Genomic DNA, 13,247 nt, shown 5'->3' with positions numbered 1-13,247 from the left:
AGAAGAAATCATAGCACGAGAATTGTTGAGTATCTTTAAAAGATTCTTTGTGATTAATGTTTTCAAGTTGCAAATTAGTATCTTTGGATTTTGTCATTAATTGGCTTCTAGTTGTAAGCTATGGCCAGGGCTGTTGCTAGCTATTGTATTCTAGGAGGTTTCTAGGTCCCATTTTCCGACAAAGAGGATGAATTAGTATTTACGTGAATGGTCTGAGCTAAATTGCCAATGCTAAACGTTGATTGGTGGATAATTCTATAGATCTTTGCTAGGATGGTTTCTCCAAACCCACTATCAACTTTGGCTGTTTTGAGGTTTGTAATCGTAGTGTAATTTAATTAAAATGAAAATTTACTTTCTCTATTATCATCTTATTAAACTATCGTGCTTGTTTTTCTTTTTACCTTTGGCCAGCTTAAAAAAGGCTTGAAGGTTCTGGCCCACTCTCCAAATTAGTTCCCCATCCCTGCCTTAAAGTCAGGATTTGCCGACGAAGTACCCATAGATGGTGGAATCATTCTCGTTTTCGAAACAGAATTTTTCTCCAGAGAGTGTCACACCTCTCACGTCCCTTGCCTCACTTTATGACGGCCCCTGTCTATGGTTGTAACTGTTTTTATTGGCACGAGACAGGAGGCAAATCGATTGGAAGGCTGAAAATTATTATATTTTGTTGGATTGCCAAATTTTTGATGTTTTTGAAGTTCACGAATTATAAGCAAAACTAAAATAGAAACTTTTGCCAAAGTCAGTATTTGGCCTTTATTCTATATTTGCTTTTAGCTTTCAGCAGTTTGACCTCGTTTATTGTAAAGGCTATTTCTATAAAAGAATAGTAATGTAATTAAGAGATTTTTGGTGCCGACGGTTGATCGGACAATTCTCAACACATGAAAAACGAAGACTAAACAGGACAGTTTTCGCTCTATGAATTGAAGGGTTGTAGTCTACCAATGTCTAATTTATTTGCTCAAAGTAAATTCTCTTTTGATTGCAAAGTTAAATGTTCTTTATTCACAAGTTAACTTTTAACAAGAACATGGTGTATAGTCAAAGCTGAATGTTATAAAGTTTTAAAGCACTGCTAACCAGTTAATAACTGGACATAGGACACCTTCCATATCCACTTAACCACTTTTCTACACTGACAGTTGCTCATGGATTAAAATGAAAGCTTTGATCTGATTTTGCGAATTGCTATGTTGAAAAAGTACATCTGGTATTATTAAGGAGAAAAGGGTGCTAGCGAGCCTTTGTGCGGCAAGCATGGGTAGATTGGGCTGTTGTTGCGCCGACATGTTTGGAAACCTGCATTTTAGTGCACAGAATTTCTTATTATTGCACAGATTGCAACTCAGAAGATCTAATCTTAAAAAGTTGCTGTGGTTAGGACAACGATCTCTGCAGCCCTAAACGCGATACCCATTTTAATTGAAGATCTGAATAAAAATCTGATGATTATTTTATAGAAGTTTGAAGCTAATTGAGGGGCGAACAAACGGTCAAGGATCCAGGTATTTTTTAAACCAGAGAGAAATAAAGCTTATTAATTTCCGGAAAGGAGGAAGCAAATTAATGGAAAACGAGCCATTTAAATTTAAAAACGTCTCAAACTGTATCTCTATGACATTTCAAACTGTGGAGAAGATCAAGGAATAACTTATTACACGAAATTATGGGTGCGACTTTATTATGAACATTCCTTAAAAGAACCAAACCTTAGAATTTGGATATCCTTCTCATGCCTTATTTTTGACAACCCTAATTTACGATTTCTTAATTTTTGTATGTTTATACAATGGATATAGGAAAGAGAATTAAAACAAAAACAGCCTATCTTCAATTTAAAGTAAACTCATTTTCACTTTAAGATTTTAAGTTGTTCATAAGTCTAACAGTCTTCACATTCATCATCTTCTTCCTCTTCTTTATTGAACTCTTTTGTTGCAGTTTTTAAGAACAAACATTTTTTGTTCAAAATTTGAGAGATAAGTCGCACGTGTTATTTCTCTTCAAATTTCTATGGTGTGTTTTGAAATACAGACATATTAACTCCAGCAGGACGCGTGATTGGCTAAATTTGAGGCTAATATCATTCAGAATGTGATATTTCCTTAAGAGAGCCTCTGTAAGATCAATCCTCAAAAGAAAAATTAAGCAAAAAACATTCCTTAATTAATGTAACTGAAAATGCATTTGAGAGGAGAGATTTCCTTAATGGATGTAATTGAAACTCAATTTCTTCGAAAAAATTCCTTAAATTAATTTTCTCTAATTTCCAAATCCTTATCAAAATTGTGACACTGTTTGTTAAAATCGGTACCTTGACCATTGATGTACTTTTCCGGCTTGTTTAGCTCAGCCTTAAATTATTTAAAATTGACCCCTTTATTTAAAATTGCTTTCTTATTTTGCTGTCCAGCCAAGGAAGGTCTTGTCCCGTTTTGTTGCCAACTTACAACGAGAACAATCTTTAGATAATCCTTAGATAATCCAACATTCCTTTATGTTAGCTTGTTTCAGAACATCATTCCCAACGAGATGGACTCAAAACTTTTGTGTACAGTCTGACGATAGGACTTGATAAGAGGTCTTGACACAATTATTCATGGTTTTATTCTTTGGGAGACTTTTCTAATAATTGCGACTATCTCATGATCACTGAAAGATGAACCTAGGAAAAATGATAATTGCCTGGACAAGTAGAGGCAATCATAAAAACCAACGTACTGGTTTAAGATGCTATTTAGCTGCTTAAAAACATAGCTTGTTACGAAATTCATCATTCTGATCAGCATCTTCCAGATAATAAAAATTGTTTTTCGCCCGTTATGAGTTTTCCATTTTCTTCTGAAATGACAGTTTCTAACATAATATCAAATTATCATTCAATATCGTCTTATAAATTCTGAGCGTTTTGCAGTAAATTACAAGGAACAGTATAAAATACTTTTTTAATTCAAAACTGGAGAAATGGTAGGAAAAGAGGAGATAAGAAAACGATTAAAGAAGATCGCGCAAAAATGATGAAGAGGCAAATGAATCATCGTTTTCCAAATGATGACAAGAAGACTGATAAGGATAACTAGAAAACTGATAACGATCTTGTTTCTGATAAATCTCTAAATATCTTCCCTAAAGAGAAGGGCTTCGAAAATTGCTAACTTGCTAGAAATATTTGTTCTTTCAATCATAACTAATAATGTTTACAACACTCAAGATAACCGCGATGCATACATACATACAATCAATAACCATCACCAGACCCATTCAGAGGAAGGGAAGGCCGGGCATTTGCCGGAGGGTCAAGAAAAATATTCACGTACCGTCGTGAAAGGTTAGTTTGTTTATATTTCTACCAGTTAAGTTTAGATTCAGTTCACATTCATTTCAGATTGGGTTCAGATTTGGTCCAGATTAGGTTCAGGTTTATACTTTATAACATACGTCTAAAACACTAATTGTATAAAATGACTACGAATCACATTAACCAATTAATAATTACATATGATGAATAACAATTATATAAAGTGTTGCATGCGTGGGAATTTCTTTCAGAGGAGCAACCATTTTTCTGCGATAGTTTGAATTTTTTTCACATATTTTTTGCGAGTGACCAAAATATTAGTTCATTTCAAGAATAAACTTCGATGGTCCCCGTGAAAAGAGAGGTTCTGATTTTTTGACATTTGATTTCGTAAAATCTCGAGCTGGTACTTTATTGCTTTAGTATTGGATGGTGATGAATGAAATGTTAATGCGTTGGCTGTAGTGTGGTATTGTGTGCTATGGTGTTGTGTGGTTAGATGTTTTGCTTGTAATGTATGTTCAAGTATTGTATGGAAGTGAATGTAGTGGTACTCTGTTGGCTATAGTTTGGCATTGTCTGCTATGGTATTTTGTCGTTAGATTCCTGCTAGTACTATATTCTATTATGGTGTTATAGCTTAGTGAATGTCATGACATTGCGTTTGTATGCTATTTTTTGCATGGTTAGATGCTGTGTTTGTACTGTACGCAATTGTTTTGAATGTGGTGCTACTGCTTTACATTCATTTTTTATAAGAAACGAAGTCGACATTTAGTACTTCCGTTTTTTAACAGTTTAAGAAATTCCAATAATCTTTGTTTCATAGGAGTTAGTTAACAATGACGTCATCTACTTCAACATTTGATTTCCTAGATTCCGCTTCTGTTTAAATGCTGTACTTACGTTTGTCTAAATTGTTATGCCAACCAGCAAGTCAGGTTGATGAATTTTTAAGAAATTTCTTTGTCATCTCCTTTTCAAAATTAAATTGTTTCTTATCTTTTTTGCCCAGTACTCGTTTCTTATAGCGAATGAAAATTTCTAATAAAAACGAGTGTATGCTACATTATTGCAAAGTATTGTATAGTATTAGTATTAGTATTAGTATTAGTATTAGTATTGGTATTAACATAGCATAGCAAAGCATAGCATAGCATAGCAAAGCATAGCATAGCATAGCAAAGCATAGCATAGCAAAGCATAGCATAGCATAGCATAGCATAGCATAGCATAGGATAGTATAGAATAGTATAGTATAGCATAGCATAACATAGCATAGCATAGCATAGCAAAGCATAGCATAGCATAGTATAGTATAGTATAGTATAGCATAGGATTTTATTGTATTGTTTTGTATTGTATTGTATTGTATTGTATTGTATTGTATTGTATTGTATTGTATTGTATTGTATTGTATTGTATGTAATGGTGTGAAACTGTATGTGAAACTGTATGTGAAACTGTATGTGAAACTGTATGTGAAACTGTATGTGAAAGAGAAATGCTTCAATGAAAAGTGCAAAACTTACCAAGCCGTATTCAGAACAGTTTTTATCCTTGGCCTAAATTTTAGGCGCTCCAAACAGCTTATCTCTGTTACCTTAATCTATTATTAAATAATAACTGTTATTTATTGATATTTACATCTATACTATTTTCTTCTATCTATATTTGATCAATTATTTTGTGATATATCGAGCGGTCCAAATGATGGCACATCAACACAGAATCTATCTGCTCTACATGAAGTAAAAGTGACACAATTTCCATGCAAAATTCACAGCAACAAAATCTCACAACATTCACAACATCATTGACATAACATTGTTCTGTTCAAAAATGTGTTCAGAACAAGATAGGCGTAGTTAAGTCAAAAACACATTTTGCCATAGACAAATTAAAGAAATTTGGAAGAACTACAATATTTACGACTAGGTAACCTTCTTATCTAAAATTGCCACGAATATTTAATTATTTCCTATAAGTACACTCGTAAAATCGCCATTAAAGTCAACATCCTAAAGTCACCGCTACATTTACTAGCCTGTTATCTCATTAACAAGACTTCTAAGGGAAGCATAAAGACCTATACACCCTGCTGTTACACCTACAATCATTACAAATATTTCAAAACTTTTCAATTTAAATGACATCTTCTTCCACTTCATTTTTAAATGAAATAAGCAAGGGAGAAAAAAGACAAGCAGTGTGCCCAAAATGGCTCCCAAAATTCCAACAACTGGACCAAAGTAAGGAATGCCGACGGCAATTGCAAGAGCTACACCAACCAGACCAATACGAGTTGCCAGTAGCCAGAGGAAGTTATATCGGCCACCTTTCTTTAAAGTGATGTGCTTCTTTGGGTCCTTACCAAGACAGATCACATCAAATGTGTCTCCTACAACAAAGAAACTCAAAGGGAAGCTGGTAATCCCGTAAACACCAACTGCAGCATTCACCAGAAGTCCCACTGGCTTGGAAAGTAGAACGACATTGTCTGTAACCAGCAAACTAGTTGACATTCCAAACGCCATAGCACCGCATATTCCATAAACCAATTTGATCAAAGTAGCAAGTATAAATGAAACATGAATGGCTGTTGTGATTTTGGCTGGCTGCCTCATACATCCTTCTACTTGTGGAGCTATTGAATGAATAATCATAGTATATAGCCATATACTGATACCCAGAGCGAAAGAGTTCCATTCGAAAAGCGAAACTGTTGTAGAGTTGACCTCCCATGCTTTGTAATTGCGAATGAACAGCGCTAGACTAGCCAAGCCTCCAAGCAGAATTGCAAAAGTTGCTAGCAAACTGAGATATGCAAGATGTGACAGCTTTCTCACAAAAAGTGTTGGGATGACGAGAGTAGAGAAAATGGCTGTCATCTCTAGCATTGAAAGCGAAACATACATGGAAAGAACAGCAAAAAAGGCCTTTCCAATTAGAATCAAAATTACAACAGTTGAAGAAAACAGATGAAAGATGAGAATAACATTCATTAACCGAGCCATTTTATCTCCAAATGCGGCTTTTGCAATCTCAACATAATCTCCACTGGTTCGCTTGCGCCTTCGGCTTCTAGGTGAAATCTCGTACATGCAATCTATGAGCACATGGGAAGTGAAATTGGCTAGCAAAGACATGAGAATAAAAACGATTAACAATGCATAGCCACCACTTCTAATGGCAAAGGGAAGGGCGAACAAAGAGCTTCCAAGAAGACAAGGCAAAAGATTAGCCACAGTTAAACCAAAAGTAGATCCTCGATCATCAGAAATTTTCTCAACGAATGACATCATCACAGATTTAGAGCCCATGACCGATCTGCGGATCAAGCTTTGAGCGACACTTTGTTGCACAATTTGATCATAGTTCCTTTTAACACTGGAATATGAAGATATGAGAAGCGACGGCAAAAACATGGACGCTTGCAGGTCTGTCATTATGGCCGATTGATGGATAGTATGAAGCGGTCCATGCACAGTCTCAGATGGCTCATACGTCCTCTGCTCAGTATCCCCATACTTATGCTCACTCTCCGTGTACGAATGCGACAGCAGTCCGGATCGAATTAGACTTGCTCGCTCATCAGACATCTCGATGCTCTCTCTATCGCCTTCAGAATCGCACATACTGTACCGGGGCTCTGTTTTAAGAATTCGGTTCTCTTCAATTGTTGAGAGTTTTTTGTTGACAATTGACACAACAACATCAGTGTCCCTGAATATGGAAACAAGATAAAGAACCATTTTAATGTATGAAATAAAAACCTTTCAATCTGCATTGTCAAGATCATAGATCAGGGGTTCTTGAGTTATTTGAGCGCCGGGCCAGAAAATTAAAAACATATCTTTTTTTCTTCGGGGTCCACTGATTTCCAACTTTTAAATAGCTTGTGCCAAAAAAGATACCATAGATAGAATATTATGTTGGGTAGATGGAGGGATTGGCTTATCGTGCTATACAAGACGGATTCAAAGGGCTGAAGCCAGGAACTTTCAAAGGGAGGGGGTCTAAAAGCTACTAACTGTCGCATAGTATATTAGGCTAGGAAATCAATATCGTCATGATTTAAAAAATTGGAGTCACCCTTGCAAACATACCAGATATCTAGAAAATTACCTGCGGTGAGTGATGAGTTGTATATTAGTGTAAGGGGGAGGGCAATAAATTCGGATGCATCTTTAGCTAATCTGACAGGGATTTTACCTGGCCCGCTGGCTTTGCCGTTTTTCAGCCCCGTCAGTGCTTCTAAGATCTGCTGATAAAATTTTATAATTTAATATAATTAATAAAATAAAATTTAAGAAAATTTAATGAAAATTGCTGTTTATGGTCTGACATGTAGTGCCATATACATAGACATATTGGCAGAGCTGTACACGCATCGGTGTATAGACAAGACGGTTCTTAGTTGCTACTCTGAGGTTAATGCACTCGAAAGCACCCCTAGCTGTGGAGGGAAAGCACTATTGGAGTTACAGGCCGCCACGAGAATACAGGGCAGTGGCGCAGCGTCAAGGGAAGCTGGTAATGCGCCGCATGCCCTGCAAAATCTGACCAAAAATATTTCTAAAAACGTCTTTTTCGAAACAGAAAACAGTTTCTATCGCTTAGACAGTTGCTTTGACGATTAATTGAGATTTGCACTGTCGCACCCTTGATACACCCATCAGAGTTCAATGAATCCACCTTAGATTTTACCTTGGAAGTAATTTACTAAGCTTCGTGCCCCTGTTTCTAAAGATCCCTTTATTGACTTTGGCTAGCAACCTTTGTTTATATCACTTCTCATTTCCGGGAATGCGGAGTTCTGACCGCATTCCCTGATATAAAACGATTGTTTTTTCCCTCTTGAAGTGTAAAATTTTGCAAATATTTAGGATAGAAGGTTGTATCAATGAATAATCTATCATGCTAATGAAAGATTGCTCCAATTTTTTACTCACAGCGTTGAGGATAGAGCTTTGAAAGGGAAGCAACTGATCTCAGCTTGCTTCGTGTTCTCTTGTTCAGCAAGCCAAGTCACATGACCAGATACTGATCAACAAAGAGCCAGGGCATGCGGTTGCCGATCCGTATGCCCCAGTTGAATTGAATCACAGCATAAGTCTTCGAAATGTGGATTCAAACAGGTAGAAGATATGGATTATAGGGTTATAGAGATAGAGGAGTATAAGATGATTGCATAAATGTTTTTTTTCATGTTAGCTTGAGTCCCACGCGAGGGTACTCAATTAGTGAGGGTACCCAAATAGGGAGGGTACTCAAATAGGGATGGTACGGGGTAATTCATTTGAACATAGGGGTTTAGGGGGATATCGTTTGACCAAATCTTTTATTTTCTAATTGTGACCTATCAAAAATCCTTATAAAAGTATAAAAAGTAGTCTATAATTTTCATTTCGAAGTGTGGTGTTGATGTTCTGTTTGGGCATGATAGGATTATAGAGAAAGCGCTATTTTAACTATCAGGTGTTTTCAAAAAACTATAACTTCTGGGGGCTTCGCCCCCTGGCGTTGCACCTTGGCCCCACTGGGGCCTTCAGCAAGCCCCAGACCTCTCGCCGCATACCCACTTCTGCAACTCACGCTACGCCACTGATACAGGGATGGCGCTATGGGGTGTCATGGGGGGGCAGCTTCTTCCTAAAAGTTCCCAATGACACCCCGCTGGCAGCCCAATATAGGAAAAGAACAAGAACTGTCGGCACTTTGAAACTGTTGAATGAGGAATTTACTTTTTTTATAAGATCCATTAAATTGAAGTTCAGGCTGGCTTTTTGACATTCAGTAAAATCATTATAACCATTAGAAATATGACGCTGGATTGTTCTTAACTTGTTCTTAAATCATGGGGGTGTAAGCAGTGCAATTGCTAAATATTGCGCTTAAGTATTCAGGCATCATTTGCAAACAAAGTGCCTCAGCTACAGTTGCCACATTCTAAACTGCCTCAGCCACAGTTGATTCTTAACCTTTTCACCAATTTGAATCAATTAAAAATAACAAATTTGGAGGCTCTTGTTTTTATAAATTATCTTTTTGAGAAAAAAGGTTCTATCAAAAACTGTCGCCCAGCTCCATGATTTATTATTATTATTAGGAATCTGAGAGGCATCAAATAACCAGGGCCGCATAGAGGGGGCAAGGGGGCAAAGGGGCAAATACCCCTTGGCTTCAAGGCTCTATGGGGCCTTTAAAGTTATGAATTCAATTTTTAAGAATTGAATTAATCAAACATAACAAAAGTATGCCCAAGAAAAGTGAAACATTTCAAACAATTGGAAGAGAATGGCTCCAAGAAATATTCTGCAATGTAATTAAAGCTAAACTAAAGGGCGTTATCACAACAATTTTCTGATGTCTTGCCCCAGGGCTTGTGATAACTATTAAATGGGTAGCCATTTTCACTGTCAACAAGATATTTCCATGATATTCAGACCAAGCGGGGCAAGATGCTTGACCTTATTGTTGTCATTGATCTTTTCAAAAGAAGGTATACAGGATTTGATTGGCAGATAAAAACATTTTCATTCGTTTTCAAAAGATTTTAGGATTTAAAGATACTGTAAAGGGGAGTTCATGAAATATGGCGGCAACCATTTTTATAGTCGTGGTCACTCTAATTTTTCTAAGATTGTTGGCACCAGAAAATAAAACCAACTTGACTTCAGAACTATAAAAAAGTTACTTTTAAATTGTTCTTTTTTGTTACTTTTAAGTTTTAGATACAAATTTTCTTCTGCACAGTTATGCGCTAGGCTCTATATTGTGCAAATCTTTTCAGTCAAAAGAAAAAGGAGGTGGTTTGGTTCAAACAAGGCACCTTTCTGGCCATAACTTGATATAATTATTACCTGCTATATTTTGTTGTTTTCATTACAATCCATTTCAATTCTAGCTAAGTGCAGTAAACAATATGGTATTATCGTCACCACATGTAAACATGTGCAATTTATTTGTTGGATTTATGATCGATCAATGTACTTTCCATAATTTATGAACAAGGAGAAGCTTTGACAGCATTGCTTACACAAAGATAACAAAAGGGCCCCATGTAAATTACTAACTCTTTTTTTTCTTATATAGAAATGCATAGCCATAAATAAATTCCTCCCCATCCTACACAAAATAAATAAATACTTCTCTTATAAACACTGCACATATCAGAGTAGTGTTATGTTTTGAAAATTACGAAAGTACCAAAAAGGATATCTCCCAAAACATCCTTATTAATTTTTATGAGGAAATTAACAAGCACCTTCATATTGCTCAGAGCAAAGCCTGAAATTATAAACCAGTTTTTTAGAATTTCTATTTGCTTCAGTTTACATTCCACATTTATGTCAAAATCTTGCAGTTTTCATTTTCTTTTCTGCATTCTTCATGGAGAAACATTACAAACAGTCAATTTCTTTTGTATGCCGATGTGAATAATGCAGGAAGTATAAGTCCTCGTATGAGCCCCATTTTGAATAAGCCCTCGAACAAAATTAATTTTTGTGAAATAAGCCTCCACCCTCAAATTTGTTTATCCTGCAATAGGTTTATCCAAATTTAGCTACATTTTCAAGCATGCAGACTTTCTTTAAATAGAAGAGAAAAATTTGGCCTGGTTACATTTTTGACTGCTGCTAAACAAGCCCCACCTTTAAAGAAGCCCCCTGGATATACCCCAACCCCAAAATATTTTCTGAGGATGTATTCGATTGAGTCATATGAAATAAGCTTCTGAGGGTATATTCAAGGACTTAGGAACTTCTGATTTTAACTATTGTATCTAGGGAATACCAATCTAATTTATATGATTGATATGTCAAAGATTCCATATTTGGTGGTAAATTTCCTCTCACTGTAATGCCATTTTGAAAACACTATATATTTGTAATTATTATAGCTTTATGGTGATGGTCTAAACATTTAAGCATTAGAAAGATTTACCCAATAATCTTTTCCATAAAACGAGAGACAATTTCTCAAGGATCATTTTCAATTTCATAAAAACACCTCTACTATTGGATAATAATCACTGGGATGGGGTGTTTTGTTTGGTGAGCAACTGGGGCAAGAAACTACTTTTCCCTTGCTCCTTGGCAGACAAGACAAGGAAATAATTGCACTAGGGTTCATATCTTTTAGGAAATTTGCATAATAAATTTTTGTGAATTTGTTTGTTGGTTGAAATTCATATGATAAAGCAACTGCAGTGTTTTCCAAGGTTCTTGTTACTGTGCTCTTTTCTCTTTCATTTTCTATACAAAATCTAAGGGCCACCAGATAATTGCAGTACATATATTCCGCAGATCATTTTGCAGTGGCCTTTCCTCTTCTATTTGCGAGCAGATCAAAGTGATTTATCAAAAACCCATCAAACAAATGCCAATACTGTAATAGAAAGATCCCCAAGTAGTTAATATCATAACTGATTCCGTTCCGTTGAAACGTGTATTTACATAGGTCCGTACACAACGCAGCATGCCTGCGGCAACACATTTTTCGGGTGCCTGAGGGCTGAGGTCAGCGACCTATGGCTATTAACACAGAATGAAAGTTTCTAATTTGTACAATCAATGTAGCAATAATAGGAAATCGAAATTTGGGATTGAGTTGAAATTTACCTCGCAACCTCTTTTGAAAGATCGTCGTCTTCGCTATAATCCTGATGCTGAGCCATTGTGGGGCCTTGTTCGTTTTCTTTCACTTTTCTTGACTTGAGAATGCTGAGAATCTCCCACCCGGCAAAAATCAGTGATGTTCACGCACTATGATTTACTTCTGGATTGGAAGTACAAAAATCGGAACAAGTAAAACTTGCTTGGCCAAATGCAAAATCTTGCTTGACAAGATGGTTGCGTATTGTCTTACTGAATATAAATTTTCTACACATATGCCCACATGGCCTGGTCTGGGTGTCTGTGCTTGAAAACGAGGATAAGGGGACCTTGGCAACAAAAACCGCGAAAACCTTGTCTCGGAATTCAGTGGTCTCAGATAGCAGCCATGGGAAGACTGATACGGACTTTCCGCCTATGTAAAACATCATAAAATACAATGTAACCTAGAAAAAAATTATATGAACAATGTTTTTGCGGTACAGAATTTGAAAAAGCAAACATTTTACGACATACTAAAAGCTTTTTCGTCTGACACTCCTCAGAGCATAAAACGTCAGAATAAGGTTCCGAAAGAACACGATGGAAATAATATACCCAGCACAAGAACGGTATGGTTGACCAATCGGTGCCGCGAGCCTAAAGAAAAATTACCAATGGAGTCCAAGAGAGAAAACGAACTCCTTCTGTCTACACAATGGCGGCTTTTTCGTTTTATGTAGATCGACTCCAAAACTGCTAGATGGAAGGACGACCGGGCTCTGCCAATTATCCGAAACATGTCGTCATTATAGAGTTTTGCACAATCTGGGTTGTCTAAAAGATGTTGACCGATGTGGCAGAATCACTTGTTTTAACAATGTTTCTAGACCTACAAGTTCAAGGAGGCTCAGGCATGTAAATAATAGAGGGGCGTGGGGGCGTAACGCCCCCCCCCCCAAAGTTTGGGAAATCCAGTTACAGTTTGAAAACTTAACGGTTGACTTGGAATTTTTTCTTAGGACCAAACTTGTGAATTTTATATTTTAAGAAGTTTTTTTATTTTAAATGTAAAAATTCTAAACATTAAAATTCACAGGCTGAAGCTGACCCATCCAATCGTTTTCTATTGTGAATCCCATCTCCACTGGATCCAAATTGCACAATTGCCCCGTTTGCTTTCTTTCTGACGGGAGTTGAATCAAATTACGAACAGGCAAGGTGAATTTCCGGATAAGAAACTTGAAACTTTACAGTTTGGAATAATAATTCCACTATTGATCAGAAAATACTAGAGTGGCAGTTTTTCAAGAAACTACAAGTAGTTAATTCAATAAAAG

General features: G+C 36.3%; 1 protein-coding gene across 1 annotated transcript; it reads right to left on the bottom strand.

The window, feature by feature from the left end:
* Window positions 1-3,022: 3,022 nt before the first annotated feature.
* On the bottom strand, window positions 3,023-12,245 carry LOC135682352 (uncharacterized). The gene is made up of 2 exons (XM_065197212.2): window positions 11,935-12,245; window positions 3,023-7,033 (listed from the first exon to the last, which is right to left on the bottom strand). Exons 1-2 carry the CDS (start codon window positions 11,988-11,990, stop codon window positions 5,350-5,352), a joined length of 1,740 nt encoding a protein of 579 aa, XP_065053284.2. The 5' UTR covers window positions 11,991-12,245; the 3' UTR covers window positions 3,023-5,349.
* Between the last annotated feature and the right edge of the window lie 1,002 nt (window positions 12,246-13,247).

Source organism: Rhopilema esculentum, chromosome 16 (genome assembly GCF_057945365.1).
Source record: "Rhopilema esculentum isolate cy_ngs chromosome 16, ASM5794536v1, whole genome shotgun sequence".
Lineage (NCBI taxonomy): Eukaryota > Metazoa > Cnidaria > Scyphozoa > Rhizostomeae > Rhizostomatidae > Rhopilema > Rhopilema esculentum.
The sequence above is the reverse complement of the archived record's forward strand: the minus strand, read 5'-3'. Positions and strand labels throughout refer to the sequence as shown.